This window comes from Lagenorhynchus albirostris, chromosome 19, assembly GCF_949774975.1.
Source record: "Lagenorhynchus albirostris chromosome 19, mLagAlb1.1, whole genome shotgun sequence".
NCBI lineage: Eukaryota > Metazoa > Chordata > Mammalia > Artiodactyla > Delphinidae > Lagenorhynchus > Lagenorhynchus albirostris.
The window spans coordinates 17258392-17281466 of NC_083113.1; the positions used below are offsets into that span (position 1 = coordinate 17258392).

General features: G+C 55.4%; 1 protein-coding gene and 2 long non-coding RNA genes across 8 annotated transcripts in view; 2 read left to right on the plus strand and 1 right to left on the minus strand.

The window, feature by feature from the left end:
- Positions 1-414: 414 nt before the first annotated feature.
- Positions 415-5058, plus strand: LOC132509490 (uncharacterized). The gene is made up of 3 exons (XR_009537032.1): positions 415-579; positions 2942-3013; positions 3892-5058. It is a non-coding gene; the product is annotated as an uncharacterized LOC132509490 (long non-coding RNA).
- Positions 920-18647, minus strand: LSR (lipolysis stimulated lipoprotein receptor). Of its 6 annotated transcripts, none has more exons than XM_060130584.1 (10): positions 18260-18647; positions 16736-17080; positions 8306-8425; positions 6381-6437; positions 5676-5822; positions 2466-2618; positions 2270-2329; positions 2032-2163; positions 1147-1775; positions 920-1052 (listed from the first exon to the last, which is right to left on the minus strand). In XM_060130584.1, exons 1-10 carry the CDS (start codon positions 18369-18371, stop codon positions 1017-1019), a joined length of 1791 nt encoding a protein of 596 aa, XP_059986567.1. In that variant the 5' UTR covers positions 18372-18647; the 3' UTR covers positions 920-1016. The 6 variants fall into 6 exon arrangements, with proteins under 6 accessions (XP_059986567.1, XP_059986566.1, XP_059986564.1 ...); XM_060130583.1 differs by having other exon boundaries at positions 16736-17130; positions 18260-18349; XM_060130581.1 differs by lacking the exon at positions 18260-18647 and adding an exon at positions 17671-18171.
- LOC132509491 (uncharacterized) overlaps positions 17896-23075 on the plus strand; it is a 29282-nt gene continuing 24102 nt past the window's right edge. Inside the window, exons 1-2 of the long non-coding RNA XR_009537033.1 lie at positions 17896-18413; positions 18522-18649. This is a non-coding gene — a long non-coding RNA (uncharacterized LOC132509491). The remainder of the gene's footprint in view (positions 18414-18521; positions 18650-23075) is intronic.

The following is a 23075-nucleotide window of genomic DNA, read 5'->3' on the forward strand; positions in this document are numbered from 1 at the left end:
CCTGCAGCCGCCTCCGCCCTCTCGCCCGCCGGCCGGCTCCCGGCGGCTCTAGGCTCCGGGACGCAGCGCAGCCGCCCCCCGCCCGCTCTTCGCGGCCCTCGGGCCTCCTTCCCTGAGTAGCCGCCGCCGCCGCGACTTTTTTTAACCCGGCCCGCCCTGGATGGCCGCAGCCTCTCCCCTGGGTCGCCGGCTCGCGCGTCCGCCGCCCGGCCTGGCCCAGTGCGGCGGCGGATCGCTGCTGCAGCCGCCGCCGCCGCTTTCTATTTTTTCCCCCTTTTTTTTCCTCCTTTACTTGAGCTGCGCGCGCGCGGCGGCGGCGCGAGCCCGGGGCCGACGCGCGCGGGGGGAGGGCAGCCCCCGGGGAGCGCGCGCGCTGTCTGTCTCCGATGGAGGGCGGGTGCGCGGGCCCGGGTGTCGGCGGGGCGCGAGGTCGCCGTCGCCGCCAGCGCGGCCGCCGCCCCGGCACCCGCCGGCGGGCCGCCCGAGTGGAACGCGGGCCCGGATGGAACGCCGGGGAACCCGGAGGAGGGGCTCTGGTCGCCGGGAACGAGGCAGGCGGCGGGGTTTGGAGACAGAAAAGTAGGTCGGGGGCGGGGGGAAGAGTGGATGGGGTGGAAGGGGAGAGGAGCGCGCACGCGCGCCCCCGGCGGCCGCGCTGTGGTGCGCGAAGGCGGGGGCCCGAGGCGCATGCGCACGTCTGGGCGGGTCCGGGGGCGCGCACGCAGGGCGGGGCGGAGCCAGCGTGGGGCACGTATTCCTGGCCGCCGAGAGACCGAGAAGGCAGAGCTGGTCCTTTCCTCCTGGGTCGGGACGCAAGTCCCAAGAGAGAACTGGACATGCGGCCTTTTGCAGACACACACAGCAGCTGTCCGGGCTCCCCACCTCGCGCAGCAAAACAAACGCTTCCCTCCAGACTTAGGACTTGTGATCATAAGTTTTATTAGTCTTAGGAGGAGAATATCAATAATTCCTCAAATTTAAAAAAAAGTACAAAAGCTACATACAAAACGTTGAGATCAGACGACTAAACTTTCCCGACTCAGGCCCAAGTTCTGCAAGGGAAAAAGAAAGAAGGATGTGAGCTGGGGAGGACTGGAGAAGAGGGTCCAGGAAGGCTCTTAGAGCCAGGTAGGGCCGTTCACTCACCTTCTTAAGCCTCCGCTCCCGTGAGGCCTGGGAGTCAGTCTCAGAGTAAGGGGGAGGCGCTGGAGGGTAGTAGGCTTCCTCTTCTTCCTCCCTGTAAGGTCTCCTTCTCTCCGCTGGCCCCTTTTTCCGCAAGGCCTCTTCTAGTAGCTGCCCATCATATTGGGGGTCCCCAGACCTGGAGCCATCACCTGGAGGGTCCCGGGAGGGGTGGTAGCGGGCCCTAGGGTCAGCATGAGGGCGGCCTCTAGACCTGAAGTCATCATAGTAGGGATCCCGGGAGTGTGGGAAGTGCCTTGAGTCGTCTTGGTCTTGGTCGTAGAGGTCATCACGGCTGCGGCTTCGGGGGGGTGCACAGGCCCGGCCTCTCCTCCCACCACTTGGGGGAGACCTCCCTGATTCAGCGGAGCCCGGCCGGGCGAGGTCATCTAGAGCATCCACAGAACGGGCTCGGGGCCGCCCGGCCCCCCAGCCACTCCCTGGCCGGTCCAGGGGGGGCTCTTGTTCCCACCTCCTCGAACTCCGGGGGGAGTGGTGACCCCACTCCTCATCCCGGATCGGGGTGAGGGCAGGGCCCCGGGAAGGCCGGGATCTCCAGTCGTCCTCATGGAGGGAGGTGACTTCACTCATGGCTGTGGGAAGGAAGGTGTCACTGGTGGGAGGAGGTCAGGACCTAATGTCAGGAGCCCTGTGGTCCAGCAATGTCACCCACTTGGCTCATATACTCTCAAGGGGGCCCTAGGCTTTTCATCTATTTAGTGATGATCGTACACTTCACTGTGGCCATGGTAGGGAATGAGGGATTGTGTCCAGGATTTGGAGCAGGTATCAGGGAGTCATGTTTCCCCCAAGCCCCGCAAGAATCCCTCAGACCCCAAGGCTCCTCACCTCGCTCTACACGGCCATTTGGGGGACCAGGTCGAGAAGAGTCAAAGTTGGCCAGCTCCTTCTCCATGTAGTACAGGACCCGCATGGAGTCGTCCTGCTGGTTGGCCTGAATCCTATAGCCACTACGGATTTCTGGGGACAGGAGTTGGAGGTGATCAGTTCCGGGAGGTTGGATGCTGACCCAGCCCCCTCCCCCTCCCCTATAGGCTGACCCAACCTCATAAGGATTGGTTCTCACCAGAGGTCACGTTGCTGTCTGTGTCACGAAGCAGGGGTACCTGGGAGCTGTGGCCACCAACTGGGGGAGACTGGCTGTCAGGAGGAAAACCCTGCATTCCCAGCCCCCAAGCCCCCCTTCCAGCCCCAGACCCCTTAATGGCCAAATACCCAGCCTACCCCCTGCCCCAGCTGCTCCTGGCTCCCCCCGACCTCACCTGAGCTATTCCTGTCAAAGTCTCCAGAGTACCCGTTGTACAGAGGGCCCATGGGAATCATGGCTGGGGTCTTGGCAGGGGAGAGGTGGGCATAGGTGCTGGGGGCGTAGATGCTTGGGACGCCTGAGGTGGCAGCTTTGCCTGCAGCATACACTGGGGAGGACACGCATAGCATGAGAAGGCCCCCAGGGGCCACATGCCTTCTTCCCACCCCACCTCCCCCCGCCACCCCCCCCCCCCGCCACCCCAGGCTGAGGAGCTTCCCTAGGTGCTTGGTTGGTTTCTGCAGGGTCCCTGAGGTTAGGGGACATCAGCTTCATGGAGTCCACACCTCCTGTGCCATGCCTCACAGAAGTTTCAGGATGGGGGGGTGCATATTGGCAGCCGGCGGCCCCGATCTGGTAGGCCAGTATGTTTTAGACAGTTTGATGGTTTGCCAACATCTGACAAGGTTTTACATCAAACTCTCCTGCCAGCTTATCACAAGATGCGGCCACCCTGGACCTGCATTCCTACAGAGCAACAGGGGCAGAGGCGCCCTATAGCCGGTAAACAAGTATTCCCTTTGGCAGCTGAGCCCTTGCTCTAGAAAAATGGATCATCTTGCGGGGGGAATCCCATGCCTACTCCCCTCACACGCCTGCTCCGTCCTCCCCACAGGGTCTTGCAGACCCAAAGGTGATGGGACTCAGTCTGAGGCACGATCTTGGGAGCCTCAGCGTTCACTTGCCTCAGCGAAGCAGCAAAGCGTCTCCTCTAGTGTTTCCCACTTGGGGGCCGCACCCACCCCGCCCCCGCCTGGTTCTAGGCTTGACAACTCAAGGGCAAATCCTCCTCCTCTCCCTGCCACCTTCCTCCCCAGGCAAGAGGTTGGGTTCTGGTAGCTGCTTTGAGGCAAAAGTCATGGGCCTGGGCAAGTCACTTCCTCCCTGGGACTCCAACAGGAAGATGGAGTGGGGAGATGGGCTCAGAAAGCTCCCTTCACCTCTGATTCAGTTGGGAGGCAGAAGGCTCAGTGCTCAGCCCCACCCCACCCAGCCCTGAAGAAGCCCTTCGGCGGCTCAGCTGATGTACCCTTTTACAATTAACTGTGGGAGATGCTGCTCCAGGACAGCTCAGCAGGTCTGTGGCTGTGACAGAAACGACAGGGCCTCCGGCAGGGAGTTAATGGGACCTCGCTTTGGGGTAACAGGGTCTCAGGATGGAGGAAATGGGGCCCTGGGCCTGGCATTTGCAGTCCTGGTCCCAGCCTTAGTTAGTGGGGTAACTGCGAACTTGTTTGCAGCCCTTGAGGATTCCACGCGACCTGTGAAATGACTAACACCCACTGCCCGAACAATAAGCAAGAAGCTCTCACTAAAAATGATGAGAGGGAGAGGGGATGGCCAGCACGGGCCTCCAGAGAGCAGTGGATTTCTTTTTTCAGGGCCGCGATGAAGCAGGTTGCCCACCGCTGAGTTCAGTGACTGTAAAGTTAGCCAGCATGGATTGAGATGCGGCCCCGTGCTGGGCCTGCATACACAGTGCTCCCTTGATGCTCACGACGCCCCCGTGACGGCAGGACCTTGCAGAGAAGGAAACCAGCTGCTCGTCTGAGGTCACGTGGTGTGAGTGGCAGGGCTCTGATTTACCAACGCTGACAGCAGCAATGTCCAACAGCTAGTGGGCGGGGAACACTCTCTGTAGGCCAAGCCCCGCAGTTAATGCGGGACACACCAGTTCACCGGATCCCAACTCACCCTGTACAGCGGGCTCTACCATGGCCCCATTTTACAGAGGAGGAAACTGGGGCTGAGAGGGGAGGTCATTCACTGGGCTTCCCAACAGGTAAGGTGTCCAGCCAGGACTCAAACCTCTACCTGCCCAAGCTTGCAACGACTGCCTATGATTTTACCTGGACCATATCACACTGCAGTTATGGCACGTGGAAGCCTTAAATATACGGATGCCAACACACAGCCATCTGACCTACACGGGTAATTCTTTCCACCACCTTGGCCTAGAAATCAGCGGGTGCCAGGAGAGGGGCAGGTCCGTCCCTCTTTTGGTCTCCCATAGTCTAGGTGCTCCTAACACGTAAAGTTATTTATTTCTGTCTACCAACATCATCTGTTCATCAAGTAAAGATACGGTGAACTTGACAATGATGAAGGAAAAGGTGAGGTGTCCTCACTAAGAACTAGTAGGGAAGTGTGCTTTCACGGCCCACTTTCGATACAAGGAACAAGAGCAGATATGTCTGAATATAAGAAAGTAGCCAGTGTAAACTTCCATGTCAGAGTTGATGAAAATAGTCATGCGAACTTCCCAACAACTGAGTGCAGAGGTGCTGGTTCACCCAGATGCTCTCTGGAAGGGAACTGGCAGTGCTGAGGTCCCTGAGGAAGGGGAACGGGGCAGCTGGAGGAGAGAGACTCTCTCTTCCTCTCCACCCCTGTTTTGTTTGCTGCTTCTCCCGCCATCTCTGGTCCCACATCTAATCCCAGGCCTGCAGGTGCCCACTCTGAGGCACTGGATGTGTCCTTAAACGGCATCCGTGAGAAATCCGGAGTGCTTGTGTGGATGTGGGTTGTTAAAAGATGCTTGAATTTGCTGGGGCTATCAACCTTGTTTGGTTTCTCACCTTTTTCACTTAGATTTTGTTTTTATTTTTTTTTTGGCCACCCCACGTGTCATGTGGGATGTTAGTTCCCCAACCAGGGATCAAACATGTGCCCCCGGCAGTGGAAGCGTGGAGTCTTAACCACTGGACCACCAGGGAAGTCCCCAAGATTCTGTTTTTAAAGGGAGTTTTACTTTCCGGTGAATAATGTTTTGTACTATTTGAATTTTTTTTTTTTTAACCACGTGCATAAATTATACTTTCAAAAGCAAAGACTCAAAATAAATGAAAGGTGAAAAATAAGTGAAGAGCTGAAGTATGTAAATGATAATCTAAAACAGCAGGTCCTCCTTGGCCCACTTTCTCCCAAATTGCTCCCCTTAAAACCTCCAGACCGGGACTTCCCTGGTGGTCCAGTGGTTAAAACTTTGCCTTCCAATGCATGGAGCGCGGGTCGCGGAGCTGAGGACCCACATGCCTCAGGGCCAAAAACCTCCAGACCGGTGAGTGGCACCGTCCCGGGAGGCAGGCAGACAGCCACCTCCTCTCCTTGGACTCAGGAGGGAGGCCAAGAGGGGGCGGACAGGCGAGGGGCGAGGGACACTTACGGGCCTCTGGGCAGCAGCACTTTTCGGGGCAGCAGGGGCACCTGACGTAACAGCAGCAGGTGTGGGGGCAACACTGACACCAGCAGATGCCCAGCAGGAGGAAGACAAGGAAGGCAGCCAGGCAGACCACGACCACGAACAGCCAGTCTGTGGAGAGACAAGAGCCGGCCCTGAGCTGGGAGGCCGGGGAGGGCACAGGGATGCGGGCACCGGGGGCAGTGCGGAGTGAGGGTGGGGCAGGGGCCGTCTGCAGAGCTCTCCGGGAAGCTGCAGCCCTCGCTGGAGTCTCCACGCCAGGGGCTGGGGCGCAGGTGCAGAGGGACGCCCGCTCCTCTACATACAACACGGGCCGGCGCCAAAGTTAGGGAACTCGCCCCAGGCTCATCTGGACGAGGCAGTGAACACAAGGCGACCCGGCCAGAGCAAGATAGGCTGTAGCCTTGAAAGAGGACAGAGAGCCAGCTGCCCAGATCCCGACCCCCAGAAGGGCACTGCAGGCACCAGTCACAGGAGCCCCCTGCCTACACCCCAGGCCCCTCGTCAGCCAGCCCAGCCCACCCCACGGCCCAGAGCCAGGTCACTAGATGCCCCGGAGTCAGAGTCAGGCAGCGTTTTTAGTGGGGTCTGAGCGAGCGGCGTTTAGGGCGGGGGAGAGTACTCGGACAGAAGCAGTAAGTGGTACACGGGGGACTCCACCCGCCCTACCTTCCATGGGCCCCGCCTGAAAACCGGGTAAGAGCTCAGCCACCCCAGAGGTCCTGCCTGGAGGGACAAAAGAGAGACAGATTATGCTGCCCCTGCCCTGAAGCCCAGCTCCGGGGTCATCAGGGTGGAGGTATGCCCTGCAGAAGAGGTGGGGTCGGTGGACTAGCAGGGTCCAAGCATGTGGTTCCTCCGCTGTCCCCCCATCCTATGTGGGTGCTGTTTTCCAGAAGATTTCCATCACGTAATTCACTCACTCTCTCCCGCCATGGGGGATTCTATTGCCCAGAAGGGTTCCAGGATGTATCCCATGGGTTCTGAAGGATCGACCTTAGTTTGGGACTCCATCTCTTCCACACACACAGGTCCTATCGCCCCAAAGGGTTCCATCCCAGGTGAGAGCGGCAGTCCCTGTTCCACCAGGCACAAGAGGCACAGTAATGCTAGGGCCCATAGAAATGCTTTATTTTAAAATCTGAAGAAAAAAATACGACAATACTGAATATATAACAATGACTTGTCTTTATAACAACACAATCATAAAATATAATGTTTTTTTTTAATCCAGAGGAAGAGGCCCTTGAAGGCGAAAGTGCCTACAACCCATAAAAGTCACAGTATGGCCCTGGTTCTCTGCCCACCGGGGTCCCCTACGCAAGCTTCATGGCACAGCTAGTGTCTCCTTCAGGTGCCGCCCGGCACTCTGTGCCCCGCGAGTGCTGTATCTCAGGGGCATCGACACACCTGGCTGTACACCAACAAAGCTCTATCCAGAGCTCAGCACCCCATGCCACATGCCCTCAGGAGAAGGTTCTAGCATATAAACCAGCGGTTCTCAAAGTGTGGTCCTGTCTGGGAGGCCAAGCCGCTCTCCTGATGACACTAAGCCATTGTTTGCCCTTCTCACTCTCCTTCGCCAGCAGAGGTGCAGGCAGGGGAGCTTTCCACAGGCTCCATCACATGTGATGATGTCATGTGCTCTGATGGTAATCGACTGTGTACCAGATTCAATTTATAATATGTTAAACAACTATAAATATAACCCACAGAAACTTAAACAAAATTTCTTTGAGATCCTCAATAATCTTTTACGTGGGTCCTGTGACTAAACTTGAGACATGCTGATGTAGATTGTGCATTTTACCAAAGAACACACAGACTTCTCTGGGTCACTGGTGCATGCATTCTGTCACCCAGACCTGAACTCTGTTGCATGATCTGAGCACCCTGGGGCGTGCTCCCCCATCATGTGCTCGTGCACACATGCGTTACCTTGCACCATGCATGTGATGATGGCAACATCTCACATAGAGCACACGCCACGCGAGACTGTATGTGTCGCCTGAGAACAGAGCATCTGGCTAACGGCAGCATCCCTTCCACACATGGCGGGGGGGTGGGGGCTCACAGCCGGGCGGAGGCTGCTGGCGGGTACCCCAGCCTGCCCCTGAGCTTGTAGAGGCAGCCTAGCTTAAGGGGAGCAATAACTACACAAGCCACACAGTGCCATCCCAGCAGGGCAGAGGGTCGGCTTCCCGTGCTCTGGCAAGGGACTCCGGGGTGAGAGGTGGCTCTGGGGGTGGGGCAGAAGCCTCCTCTCAATTATATACGCCATCAACCCTCCTCGCTCACTGCCCATCAACTCTAACCGTTTCTGTATTTTTAAAAACGGAGACTGGGAAGAGGTAGAGTCCCCATTTCTCTCCACTCTTAGTACTGGCTCCGGTTTATTTGAAATGTTGCGGCGGGCGAGGGGCCCCTACCCTGCCTGGGGTGCAGGGTACAAATAAGCCCAAGTGACTGGTGGTGCTGTGAGGGGAGAACAGAGCAGGCAACAGAGCCCAGAGAGTGAGCCGGAGGGCAGAGAGCAGATACAGCAGTGGCAGAAGCAGCCCCCGACCCTGTCCCTCAGGGCCCAGCCCACTCACCGAGGACGATGAGCTCTGCGTAGGCCTCGTTGTTCCCCTGGAGGTCCTGGGCTGAGACCACAGAGCAGTAGTACACGCCGCTGTCCCCCCAAGCCGTCTGGTCAAAGGTCAGGTCAGCATCTGCGTCAGGAGGAGACGCGTGAGGGCACCTCGGGGGAGGGGTGCCTGATGCCCGCAGCCCCTGCCATGAGCACATGGGGAAGGGGGCTGCAGACAGACGAGTGAAAATTGAATCACTCATACCACGGGTGCTCTACCTTTTAGGCTCGGTTCTAAACACTTAATGCGGGGAATTTCAAGAAGGCTGTCAGATGGCGCTGTTACCTTCCCTGTCTTGTAGAGAAAAGAAAGAGGTCTGGTGAAATTACTGATGAGCTGTACAATTGTGGCAAAAACTGGGGTGGTGGGGCTGGGACGGTCTGACTCCAGAGCCAGCACTTCAGACTTACGCCTTCCTCTGTCCCATGTCCCAAAGCAAAAGTCGACGCCCCAAGACACGACCCCCCACAGAGCCTAGTGCAGACCCAGGGGCCTGGGGCCTGGATAAGGAAGCAAAGATAAACAGACCAGATTCCAGGAATCAAGAGTCACCCAGGCATGAGAAGGCGGGGATGTGAGGGAGAGACTTAGTTCCCTCGTCCTCCGGCCACCATTGGCACCCCGCTTCCAGGTCAGGCCCAGGGCTTGGGGACGGTCTGTGAAGCAGCCCTGGGGAAGGAGCCTGTTAATTACACCAGAAAAGAAAGTGTTTCGGCACATCCGGTTTCCTCTCTGCTCCTCAGGCCCTAATTAGTTAAATCCCTCCAGCCATTCACCAGGGCAGGACAGGGTGTGAGATGGGGCTGCGGGGCACCTCCACCTTAGGCCCCCCGGAGGACAGGAGGTAGGAACAGGCCAGAGACAGCACCCCCAGAGGCCCACAGCCTTTCTCCCCTGCTGCTCTGGCTCCCTCAGACCTGCCTACCACCTTGCCCCACGGACCCCTGCCCTTCCCCAGGACAGTTCCGAGGGCAGCCACTGCGTGCGCCCCAGTCCACAGCACCTGGGCATCAGTCAACTGCCAAAGGAATGAAAGACCCGGAGCCTCCTTCATTCTTCGGAAGGAAGCCCTCACAGCCATAGAAAAACCTCCTCTCGATGTCTATCTACACCATTCCAATCGCCTCACCCTGGCTCACAAGGCCCTTGCAGCGACACACGGCCACTGGTCACCACACCAGCCTCATGCCCCCAACTCTCCCTCACTCACTAGACTCCAGACACACTGGCCGCCTCACCGTCCCCCCACGTGCTGGGCTCACAACTGCCTCAGCCTGCGCTCCTGCTGTCCCCTCTGCCTGGCTCTGTGCTCGCAGACCCTCTGCCTGGCTCTGTGCTCGCAGACCCTCTGCCTGGCTCTGTGCTCGCAGACCCTCTGCCTGGCTCTGTGCTCGCAGACCCTCTGCCTGGCTCTGTGCTCGCAGACCCTCTGCCTGGCTCTGTGCTCGCAGACCCTCTGCCTGGCTCTGTGCTCGCAGACCCTCTGCCTGGCTCTGTGCTCGCAGACCCTCTGCCTGGCTCTGTGCTCGCAGACCCTCTGCCTGGCTCTGTGCTCGCAGACCCTCTGCCTGGCTCTGTGCTCGCAGACCCTCTGCCTGGCGCTGTGCTCGCAGACCCTCTGCCTGGCGCTGTGCTCGCAGACCCTCTGCCTGGCGCTGTGCTCGCAGACCCTCTGCCTGGCGCTGTGCTCGCAGACCCTCTGCCTGGCGCTGTGCTCGCAGACCCTCTGCCTGGCGCTGTGCTCGCAGACCCTCTGCCTGGCGCTGTGCTCGCAGACCCTCTGCCTGGCGCTGTGCTCGCAGACCCTCTGCCTGGCGCTGTGCTCGCAGACCCTCTGCCTGGCGCTGTGCTCGCAGACCCTCTGCCTGGCGCTGTGCTCGCAGACCCTCTGCCTGGCGCTGTGCTCGCAGACCCTCTGCCTGGCGCTGTGCTCGCAGACCCTCTGCCTGGCGCTGTGCTCGCAGACCCTCTGCCTGGCGCTGTGCTCGCAGACCCTCTGCCTGGCGCTGTGCTCGCAGACCCTCTGCCTGGCTCTGTGCTCGCAGACCCTCTGCCTGGCTCTGTGCTCGCAGACCCTCTGCCTGGCTCTGTGCTCGCAGACCCTCTGCCTGGCTCTGTGCTCGCAGACCCTCTGCCTGGCTCTGTGCTCGCAGACCCTCTGCCTGGCTCTGTGCTCGCAGACCCTCTGCCTGGCTCTGTGCTCGCAGACCCTCTGCCTGGCTCTGTGCTCGCAGACCCTCTGCCTGGCTCTGTGCTCGCAGACCCTCTGCCTGGCTCTGTGCTCGCAGACCCTCTGCCTGGCTCTGTGCTCGCAGACCCTCTGCCTGGCTCTGTGCTCGCAGACCCTCTGCCTGGCTCTGTGCTCGCAGACCCTCTGCCTGGCTCTGTGCTCGCAGACCCTCTGCCTGGCTCTGTGCTCGCAGACCCTCTGCCTGGCTCTGTGCTCGCAGACCCTCTGCCTGGCTCTGTGCTCGCAGACCCTCTGCCTGGCTCTGTGCTCGCAGACCCTCTGCCTGGCTCTGTGCTCGCAGACCCTCTGCCTGGCTCTGTGCTCGCAGACCCTCTGCCTGGCTCTGTGCTCGCAGACCCTCTGCCTGGCGCTGTGCTCGCAGACCCTCTGCCTGGCGCTGTGCTCGCAGACCCTCTGCCTGGCGCTGTGCTCGCAGACCCTCTGCCTGGCGCTGTGCTCGCAGACCCTCTGCCTGGCGCTGTGCTCGCAGACCCTCTGCCTGGCGCTGTGCTCGCAGACCCTCTGCCTGGCGCTGTGCTCGCAGACCCTCTGCCTGGCGCTGTGCTCGCAGACCCTCTGCCTGGCGCTGTGCTCGCAGACCCTCTGCCTGGCGCTGTGCTCGCAGACCCTCTGCCTGGCGCTGTGCTCGCAGACCCTCTGCCTGGCGCTGTGCTCGCAGACCCTCTGCCTGGCGCTGTGCTCGCAGACCCTCTGCCTGGCGCTGTGCTCGCAGACCCTCTGCCTGGCGCTGTGCTCGCAGACCCTCTGCCTGGCGCTGTGCTCGCAGACCCTCTGCCTGGCGCTGTGCTCGCAGACCCTCTGCCTGGCGCTGTGCTCGCAGACCCTCTGCCTGGCGCTGTGCTCGCAGACCCTCTGCCTGGCGCTGTGCTCGCAGACCCTCTGCCTGGCTCTGTGCTCGCAGACCCTCTGCCTGGCTCTGTGCTCGCAGACCCTCTGCCTGGCTCTGTGCTCGCAGACCCTCTGCCTGGCTCTGTGCTCGCAGACCCTCTGCCTGGCTCTGTGCTCGCAGACCCTCTGCCTGGCTCTGTGCTCGCAGACCCTCTGCCTGGCTCTGTGCTCGCAGACCCTCTGCCTGGCTCTGTGCTCGCAGACCCTCTGCCTGGCTCTGTGCTCGCAGACCCTCTGCCTGGCGCTGTGCTCGCAGACCCTCTGCCTGGCGCTGTGCTCGCAGACCCTCTGCCTGGCTCTGTGCTCGCAGACCCTCTGCCTGGCTCTGTGCTCGCAGACCCTCTGCCTGGCTCTGTGCTCGCAGACCCTCTGCCTGGCTCTGTGCTCGCAGACCCTCTGCCTGGCTCTGTGCTCGCAGACCCTCTGCCTGGCTCTGTGCTCGCAGACCCTCTGCCTGGCTCTGTGCTCGCAGACCCTCTGCCTGGCTCTGTGCTCGCAGACCCTCTGCCTGGCTCTGTGCTCGCAGACCCTCTGCCTGGCTCTGTGCTCGCAGACCCTCTGCCTGGCTCTGTGCTCGCAGACCCTCTGCCTGGCTCTGTGCTCGCAGACCCTCTGCCTGGCTCTGTGCTCGCAGACCCTCTGCCTGGCTCTGTGCTCGCAGACCCTCTGCCTGGCTCTGTGCTCGCAGACCCTCTGCCTGGCGCTGTGCTCGCAGACCCTCTGCCTGGCGCTGTGCTCGCAGACCCTCTGCCTGGCTCTGTGCTCGCAGACCCTCTGCCTGGCTCTGTGCTCGCAGACCCTCTGCCTGGCTCTGTGCTCGCAGACCCTCTGCCTGGCTCTGTGCTCGCAGACCCTCTGCCTGGCTCTGTGCTCGCAGACCCTCTGCCTGGCTCTGTGCTCGCAGACCCTCTGCCTGGCTCTGTGCTCGCAGACCCTCTGCCTGGCTCTGTGCTCGCAGACCCTCTGCCTGGCTCTGTGCTCGCAGACCCTCTGCCTGGCTCTGTGCTCGCAGACCCTCTGCCTGGCTCTGTGCTCGCAGACCCTCTGCCTGGCTCTGTGCTCGCAGACCCTCTGCCTGGCTCTGTGCTCGCAGACCCTCTGCCTGGCTCTGTGCTCGCAGACCCTCTGCCTGGCTCTGTGCTCGCAGACCCTCTGCCTGGCTCTGTGCTCGCAGACCCTCTGCCTGGCTCTGTGCTCGCAGACCCTCTGCCTGGCTCTGTGCTCGCAGACCCTCTGCCTGGCTCTGTGCTCGCAGACCCTCTGCCTGGCTCTGTGCTCGCAGACCCTCTGCCTGGCTCTGTGCTCGCAGACCCTCTGCCTGGCTCTGTGCTCGCAGACCCTCTGCCTGGCTCTGTGCTCGCAGACCCTCTGCCTGGCTCTGTGCTCGCAGACCCTCTGCCTGGCGCTGTGCTCGCAGACCCTCAGAAGGCTGGTTCCACCCTGCTGGCACAGCTCCCCTGCCAGACTGCCTAACTGTGTCAGCCAGCTTAGGGGCTGACTGGCCATGATCCCATCTCCAGGAGGAAGCGGGCTCCAGGCAAGCAGAGCCTGGTCTGTCCTGGTCGCTGCTGAGTCCTCCGGGGCCTGGCCAGGATCTGGGAACGAACCCCTTCCCTCCGCATGCTGACCTTCCTTAGTGTTCTGGGCATGTGGCTATATCCGAATAGGCGCCCGATACAGTCATTCAATATGCGACACACGATTACTGAATGCATCTGATGATGTTCCAGGCAGTAAGTGAGGCACCTGGTGGACTGAAGAGCAATGGTTCTCAAAGTGGGATCCGTGGGACCCAGGGTTCCGCCAGGCCTTTGCAGGGGATCCCTGAGGTCAAAGTTATTTTCATAATAATCGTAAGATATTTGCCTTTTTCACTTAATGAGTGTAGTGCGGAGCTTTCCAGAGGCTGCACGTGTGTGTTATCACAATACATCGAACGCAGAAGCAGCTTTGAGAAGCCAGCTTCTATTCAGCCAGACTCTGAGATGTGCAAAAACATAAAATCAATGCCATACATTTTCATTAGAGTTTTTCATTTGGAAAATACGGTTATTTTTTCATAAAAGTATGTTATTTATACTAATCTATAGTTTATTATTATCATTTAAAAAAGTTTTTTATCTTCTCAGTATATTTTTTCATAAAAGTATGTTATTTATACTAATCTATAGAGTTTATTATCATAAAAAATTTTTTTTATCTTCTCAGTTTTCTAGCTGTAAAAACAAAGCTCTTTGAGGACCTCAGTAATTAAGAGTGTAAGGAGGCCCTAAGACCCACACGTTTGAGAACCACTGCTGTAGAGGACAGGTATGAACCCCTGCCCTTACACGGCTCAGATCCTAACTGGGAAAGAGTGACAAATAAAAAATTTAAACATATCGAGGATCAGATGGTGATAGCAGTAATAGAAGGCAGACAGGAAGTGCCTCTGTTGTAGAGGTGGGGACCGTGCAGAGTTTAAGTGACCCGAAAGGTAGGGTGACCCTGGGCGCAGACACTCCTTCATGGTCACGTATCCAGCCCCCAGTTATTGATCTCTTACTATGTGCTGGGTCCCTCTGCATATGTTCTTTCATGGAATCATCCTAAAACTCTAACCTACATTCTCCCAAATCCTCCAGATTCTCCATAACACCCTCTTGGCCCATCATTTTTTCCACTTGTATCTTTAAATCAGACTCTAAAGATGCCTCTCCAAAACCAGAACCCAAGAGGAGGGCCCCGCCCAAAGCTGGAGGGGGGCGGGAAGGCAGCCCCTAGGCCAGCAAGAGCTCCTAGGCCAGAAGCCAAACTCTGGGCTCCTGCGGGCCGGATCTGGGTCTCAATGCGTTTTGTTTGGCCTGCACAATGTTTTCAAAACCCATGAAAAATACCACTTTCCGGCTTCTTTTGATCAGTTCTAAGGCCTGGGCCCACCTCCTTCCTGCAAGGCGCACCCTGTTCTCAGTCTATGTCTGGTCCTGACATCACCTGGGCTGGGCATTGCTCTAATTGTTTTAGGTGCAAGGAGAAAATGCCGGGCCTCCACTTGGGAACAGGAGCTGGGCTTTCCTCCACCTCCCTGGGCCTCTAATTCCTCATCTGCACACAGCAGAGGCAGCCCTGGTGATCTCAGGAGGGGGTCCCATGAGCTCTCAGGTCCAGCGCTACTGAGTTGGGGGCACATGGGCCCCAAGCAGCCTGAAGAGGTAGAAACAGGGCCCCAATCCAGGCGCCCACATCACCCAAAGGACGGAAGAACGGAAGGGGAAGCGGGACCCACCCAAGCTGAGGGACACTGCTCTGGTTTTCCCAGGATGACTTTCACTTTTAAAACCTGGGCCGTTGGTGACCCTAGGAATTCCAAAGAGAACTCTGCTTTTCTCCATCCTCAAAGCTGAAATGGAGGAAGCTCCCATGGCTACTGGGCTTCCTGAAAGGACATACACACAATGGATGTTTACAAATCATGGCCTATATCAAACATGGGCCCAGGTCAAGGCAACTTGAAAGACCTGGGCCTGTGGGGCCTCTGGAGCAGGAAGAATCTGCCCCAGATACAGCCTGAAGGTCACTTGAGTTCTGGACTCAGCAAATGGGGCACAGTTCCAGCCAGTCTTCAAGGGCACTCTCAGGACTGAAGCTGTCCTGACAGGGCTGTCCGGTCATAACCTGGTCCAGGCTGGAGAAGTCCCTGGATTATGGGGTAGGGGCCTACACAGGTTGAACCCGCAAGAAGCCGTTTATCCACAAGAACAGCAGGATGCTTTGGGCTCGCTGCCCGTGGAAATTCAGAGCCAGCGGGGCCAGTCCCTCCCCAAAACAAGACTGACACGCTGGGTCCCTGCCCATGGTCTAGACAGAGGGTGGGGAGGACTGTGTTCCAAGGCCTGGTCTCTTGGAGTTGGTAAAGGGATGCCCCCTTCCCTCCTCGGCCCCCATGCCCATGATTGAAACTCTAATCCTTGTTGAAGCAGGTGAGCCTTCGTCCCTCACCCACTGCTGCCCATCACCCTCCTCTCTGACGGCTAGATTCTTTAGGGCACAGTCCCAGTTCCTCTTCAAATCCTATTTGCAGCGGTTTTAAGGGGTGAGCCCCGAGTCATTATCACATATCTCCCAGGTCTGTTTTCTTTGTAGCACTTTGCAGGACTCTCTGAAATTCTCTTACTCTTTCTTTATCTGCTTGTTTGTTGCCTGTCTCATCCCACGAGAACATCACCTCCTTGAGGACGGGGATCTTGGCTGCCCTGATCACCCCTGTAGCCCCAGCACTGGTTACCATAGCTTCTGGCACTTAGAAGATGTCCCATAAATACCAAATAAATGGATGAATGAATGAACGGCTTCCCCACTGCCCTTTACCCGGTTCCAACAGGCACCTCCTATCAGCAGCTAGCATTATGGTGAAGGACAAGGGTTCTCAGTGCTGCCTGAATTCAAATCCCAGCTCCAGCCCTTTACTGGCTGTGCACCAAGACAAGCTACTTTATCTCTCTGTGCCTCAGCTGTCCTGAGTGTAAAATGTGAGCATAAAGCACCTGGCAAGTTGTAGGCTTTCTCCATTAAAATCCCTCACCCCTTCGGTTCACTCCTGTTACCTCCTCAGTGAGTTCTTTGCTGAACTCCCTGGGCAAGCAAAGGGGTTACTAGCTTGAAGACTAGACCCAAAGTGTCTGACTTAGACTCCCACCAGCTGTGTGACCTTGTGCAAGTCACTTGACCTCTCTGGGTCTCTGTAAAATGACAATAACAGAATGTACCCACTCAATTATTGTGGTCTAAATGAGTTAATCCATGTCAAACTGGATTAGAGCCCGGCACACAGGAGGCTCTTTAAGAGTTGTTACTTATATAAATTCTACTTATTATTGCTGATGCTACTAGTATTATTATAGAACCCCGCCTCTCTCTCCATTACCCACTTTTCTTTATCTTCAAGCACTTGATAGTATGTGTTGTGTTTATCTGTCTCCCTCACTGGAATTCAAGCTCCAGGAGGGAAGGGATTTGATGATTTTGTTTACTGCTGTATATCCAGGGCCTCAAATGGTGCCTGGTATATGTCAGGTGCTCAATAAACCTTTGCTGTTAAATAAAGGAATGGACGGATGGGTAGAAGAAAGGATCCCTCCCTCTGTCAATCCTTTCAGACACTGGCGCTGACGAACTTCCAGGTGGGGACTCCAGGTTGGACATGAGGAAGCCAGCACCACCACCCAGTCCAGCCCCAGCCCACCCCCTGCCTCCCCCCTCCCGACCCCACGTACTTCCTGTGATGGTGATCCTCCGGCCCTGGTAGTAGTCTCCCAGGGTCACGGCATTGCCCTGTTTGGTGGCCACAACCCTGACGGTGCGCACGCTGTCCTGGCACTCCACGTAGGGGTTGTAGCCCGGGTTACCAGCCGCCAGCTGGGCGTTAAGCTGGTTGTCAACACTGGCTGGGGAGAAGGCGTCAGCAAGGCGGTCCCGGCAGAAAGACTTGTACTTCCAGATCACGATGGGCGCCATGGGGGTCGTGGTCGACTGGTAGGAGCAGGGCAGGGTCACGGGTTGGAATAGGATCACCACATGGTAGGGGTCTGTCACAGTCACCTGGATGGCGCTGGCAGGGGCTGAGGGCAAGGAGAGTCAGCATAGGGACGGCTGTGAGCTCAAGGAGGTGCTTCAGCAGGAAGGAGCAACATTACTTGTCACCAGCTTGACATTTACAAATGTACGGTTTTACAAAGCGCCTGGCACACATTGTTCCTTAATCCCCAAGACCGGTGAGATAGCTCCGATAATCATGCCCATTTTACAGACCCAGGGGGCTGAAGCGGCCGGTGCAAGGTCACATTGGCCAGATTTCTTGGAACATCCTGTCCACCCCTCTTCCCAGAGTGTGACCTCGGGACCGCCCTTGCCCCCTCTTCCCTTGCCCATTCTGTCATGGAAAGGGCCTCTCTGTGGCCCGTGCAGGCAAGCCCAAATGGCCCCCCACAAAGCCCACAGTGCTCAAGGCTCCCCTTCAAAAACAACCACCAAGTGTTCCAAGTTACTCCGGGTTCTGTGAATCTGGAGGGGGGGATTTTGGAGTTGTTTGGACTGCTTTGCATACAATGGTTAAAGCCCCCCTGTAATGTCTCCACCAGCCTCCCACCTCAGCCCACCCAAAACCATCTCAAATGAACACGCCCAAAGTGCCTGCTGAAAAGTAAAGTACCTCTGATACCCCCACCCAAACAAACATCAGATCCAGCAGAAGATGGTTTCCAAACAAGTCCTTGAGTCCCTTCCACCAGACTCTTACGCACAGATACTTCGGACATGGTTGGGTTGGGGGGTGGGGAGTTTCCAATACCGCACCCACCCAATGCCTGGGCGCTGTTTCTTGATCTCTCCCCCTAGGAATCTTCTACTCCAACGCTCAAGTGCCTTCTCCCCGTTACCCCAAGACTTAGAAATCTCGGCGGGCTACCGAGTCCTCATCCCGGCCTTTCCCAGTGATCGGTGGTCCTTCACCCCTACCCCACAAAGGGTCCCATTCTCCTTGCCGCTCCCGGATTCGCTGTCCCGGGAGTTTCACTTCCTGCTATCTCTGAACAAGGGCGGGGGAGCGCTCTCAGGCACGAATAGAGAATTCCTCTCTGGCACACAAGGGATCTCCGGAGACTTGGGGATCAGGAGGTCTTAGTCTCTGCGCTCCCCCTCCCCCAGTTCTCCTGCCTCCTGGGCAGTGGAGAACTCCATCCATCGCCCTTCTACAGTGCCCTCCCGCCGTTCCACGGCACCAGGGACCCCGCTCTCCGTACCTGTGCACAAGGTGCTGAGAAAGAGCCACACGAAGACGACAGTACCCCAGCCCGGGGTGGCCGGGCAGGAGCCCAGCCGCCCCCAGAAGAGCCGGCGGGCCAAAGGCGCCATCTCGCCGGTCTGGGCGAGTTGGGCCCGAGCGTCCCCTCCCAGGTACCCGGAAGGTAGGGGGCGCGGCGCGCACCAAGACTGGGAGGGGTGCCTGCTCCTCCCCTTCCTCCTTCCGTTCCTTGTTCCTATTCCAAGCCCACCCTGTTCTAGGATTTTAACTAGAGGACATATCGTGGACGAAGAGCACGCTTCCAGCTTTCGGGGAGAAACTTGCTTGACCCACTGTGGATCTCCGAGCCACTCCACCCCCCGTGGCTCTGGGGAATGGATCGGCCCAGGTACACAGGGTGAGAACACAGGGCAGGGCTAGGGGGGTGGGCGGCGGGGAGGGGCTCCTCCACCTCCCTCCCCGGAAGTGGGCTGACCCAGGTGCGTTCCGGCCCCCAGGGTCGGAACCAAGTGACCAGCCTGCCGGGAGGGATCCCGTCCGGCCCCCTTCTGCTCAGGTCATGCCGAGCGGGGTGTGAATCACCGAGAATCGAGACTCAACTGGGGTGATTCACCTGTTGAGGGAGGCGGGCGCCGCCGCGCCCCTGTTCCCTCTCTGCCCACACCCCTCTCCCCACCTGGCGATGGACCCGCCTAGGTACACCCTGCGGGGAGGGGCGAGTCTAAGCGTGCCTTGGGCTGGAAGAGGCTTGCTTTTAGCGCCTGATTTTTCCGGTAGGCTTCGGGGTCCTCGCGTTCGGCTGGACTGAGGCGATGCGGTCCTCGCGCGCTTTACACTTAGGCGATATAAAGAACCAAGCGAAGTTTTCGGAAAGGAAGTGTGCCTCCTTAGGGATGCCCGAGGGGAGTGGGACCCAGGAAAAGTTGTAATTCTACTTTGGAAGTTTTCTCCGCCTCCCCGCCCCCCACAATTCCTAACTTTTGGTTTGGCCCCCGGGCGTTCATCGCCCCAGGTCTGGCCTCCGGAAACTATGGCTCTTAAAGGGGCCGAGCGGAGGCGCAGGACTAGGGACGGTTTCCGCCTAAAGATTCGTAGGGAGCGGGGCCACCTGCGTCGAGGGCGGGGTGGGGCGAGGCCAGGCACCCGGAACGCGAGGCGCTCTACGCGGCTCTGCTGTCCTCCGATGGCGGCTAGGGGAAGTGCATCCTGGGGAACTCTAGGAGCTTCTGAGGAGTCTCCCCGGAGGTCGCAAACTGGTTACTGGCTGGCGGGTTACGTACCCAGGGATGTTTTGTTCGACCGCATCCTGTTAAAACCCAAGTTGGATCATGCCCCTCTGCTCAAAACCTTCCCGTGTCTCCCCCTCCCAGCAGAAATCAAAATACTGGGAAGTGGCCTGAGCCCTCTCTGACGTCACCACTCTCCCCCTGGCTTACTCAACTGGCCAACTCAGCGTTTGGGAATGTGCCGCTCACCCTCTCACTTAAGGCCTCTTGCCCTCACTACTTCTTCTGCGGGAACACCCGTCCCTCAGATGGCCACCTGATCCTCCCCTCCTTTAGGGCTTTACTTAAAGGTCATCTTTGCAGTGACACCTTCCCTGACCACTTTTTATAAAATTTCAACCAGGTCACATTCCCCCCCCCCCGCCCCCTCACATTCCCCCCCGCCCCCTCCCCCCTCCCCCCTCCCCCCCCCCCCCCCCCCCCGCACACACACTTTTTTGTTGTGGTAAAGTATACATACCATAATAGTAATCATTTTAACCATTTGCAAGTATACAATTCAGCGGCAGTAATTACATTCACATGGTTGTGTACTCATCACCACTATCTAATCTTTTTCATCATCCCCAGTATAGACTCTACTTATTAAACAATAATTCCCCATTCCCACCTGCCCCCAGCACCTGGTAACCTCTTTTCTACTTTCTTTCTCTATCAAATTGCCTATTCTAGGTACCTCATTTAAGTGGAATCATATGACATTTGTCTTCTGTGTCTGGCTTATTTCACTACACATGTTTTCAAGGTCCATCCACATTGTAGCATATATAGCAATCAAAATTTCTGTCCTTTTTATGGCTGAAATAGTATTTCATTTTATGTATATACCACATTATGTGTATCCATTTATCTGTTAGATCCTTGAGTTGTTTCCACCTTTTAGTTATTGTAAATAACACTGCTGTGAACATTGGTGTACAGATACTTGTTTTCAATCCTTTTGGATATATACCTAGGAGAGGAATTACTAGGTCATATTGTAGTTCTAGTTTTAAACTTGAGGAATTGCCAAATTGTTTTCCATATCGATGCACCTTTTGTATTCCCACCAGCAATGCACAAGGGTTCACACCTCACCAACACTTGTTTTTTTCTGTTTTCTTGATTATAGCCATCCTAGTTGGTGTGAAGTGGCATCTCATCAGGGTTTTGATTTGCATTTCCCTAATGACTAATGATATTGAGCATCTTTTCATCTACTTCTTGGCCATTTGTGTATCTTCTTTGGAGAAATGTCTATTCAAACATTTGCCCATTTTTGAATTGCGTTGTTTTGTTCTCTGCTGTTGAATTGTAGTTATTTTTATATTCTGAATATTAATCCCTTGTCAGATATATAATTTGCAAATATTTTTTCCTGTCCTGTCGATTGTTTTTTCACTTTCTTGATAGTGTCCTTTGATTCACAAAAGTTCTTAATTTGATGAAGCTCAGTTTATCTATTTTTTCTTTTGTTGCCTGTGTTTTTGGTGTCATATCTATGAAAATGTTGCCATATCCAGGGTCATAAAGATTTTCTCCAGTGCTTTCTTCTAAGACCTTAATAGTTTTAGCTCTTAAGTTAGGTCTTTGATCAATTTTGAGTTATTTTTTGTATATGGTATAAGGTAAGGTCCAACTTAATTCTTTGGTATGTGGTTATCCAGTTTTTCCATCACCATCTGTTGAAAAGACTGTCCTTTACCCACTAATTGATCTTGACACCCTTGTCAAAAATCAATTGACTGTATATGTAAGGGTTTATTTCTGGGTTTTCTATTCTATTACATTGGTCTATATGTCTACCCTTATGCCAGTACTATACTGTTTTAATTACTGTAGCTTTGTAGTAAATTTGAAGTTGGGAAGTGTGAGTCCTTCAACTTTATTCTTCTTTTTCAAGATTGTTTTGGCTGTGCAGGGCCCAGTGCAATTCTATATGAAAGATTTGCTTCCATTTCTTTGAAAAAGGCTGTTGGAAGTTTGGTAGGCACTGTGTTGAATCTGCAGATTGCTTGGGTGGTATTGACATCATAACAATTTTAAGTCTTTCTATTCATGAACACAGAATGTCTTTCCATTTATTTAGCTATTCTTTAATTTTTGTTAGCAATCTTTTGTAGCTTCAGCATACAAGTCTTTCACCTACTTGGTTAGATTTCTTCCTAAGTATTTAATTCTTTTGGATGTGATTGTAAAATGAAATTGTTCTCTTAATTTCCTCTTGGTATTGTTCAATGTTGGTGTGTAGCAACACAATGGATTTTTCAGTGTTAATCTTGTACCCTGCAACTTTGCTAAGTTTGCTTATTAGTGGATTCTTTTTGATTTCCTATGTGTAGGATCATGTCATCTGAGATTAGGCATAGTTTTACCCCTTCCTTTCCAATTTGGGTGCCTTTTACTTCTTTTTCTTGTTTGATTGCTGTGGGTAGGACTTCCAGTACAAAGTTGAATAGCAGTGGTGAAAGTAGACATCTTTATCTTTTTCGTGGAGGAGGAGAGCATTCAATCTTTAACCATTGAGAATGATGTTAGAAGTGCAGTTTGTTTTGTTTTGTTTTTTTATAATACCCTTTATCATGTTGAGGAATTTCCCCTCTATTCTTAGTTTCCAGGAGTTTTTGTCATGAAAGAGTGTTGGATTTTGTCAAATGCCTTTTCTATATCAGTTGAGATGATCACATGATTTTCCCCCTTCATTCTATCAACATGATGTATTACATTGGTTGATTTCCTTACACTGAATCACCATTCATGCATAAATCTCCCTTGGTCATGACTTCTGCCATTTTGCTATTTGTTTTCTATATGCCTTATAGCTTTTTTGCCCCTCATTTTCCCCATTACTCCCTTGTTTTGTTTAGTTAATGTTTTTGTAGTGAAATATTTTGATTCCCTTCTCATTTCCTATTGCGTATATTTTATGGCATTTCCTTTGTGGTTACCATGGGGATTACATGAAGCTATAACACTTCAATATGAATTTATACCTGGTTAACATAATTTTTTAAATTATTTATTTATTTTTGGCTGCGTTGGGTCTTCGTTGCTGCTGCAGGCTTTCTGTAGTTGCGGTGAGTGGGGACCACTCTTCGTTGCGGTGCGCAGGCTTCTCATTGCAGTGGCTTCTCTTGTTGCTGAGCACAGGTTCTAGATACATGGACTTCAGTAGTTGTGGCACACAGACTCAGTAGTTGTGGCTTGTGGGCTCTAGAATGCAGGCTCAGTAGTTGTGGTGCATCGGCTTAGTTGCTCCATGGCATGTGGGATCTTCCCGGACCAGGGCTCAAACCTGTGTCACCTGCATTGACAGGCGGATTCTTAACCACTGTGCCACCAGGGAAGCCCTATACCTGATTAACTTTAATAGCATGTAAAAACGCTGCTCCTATACCTCTCCATCACCTCCTTTTTATTATTGAGGTCAGAAATTACACCTTTATACATTGTTTTCCCAGTAACAAAGGTTAATAATTATTTTTATGTCTTTTCTTTTAAGTCATGTAGAAAATTAAAATTGAATTTTAGTACAATAATACTAGCTTT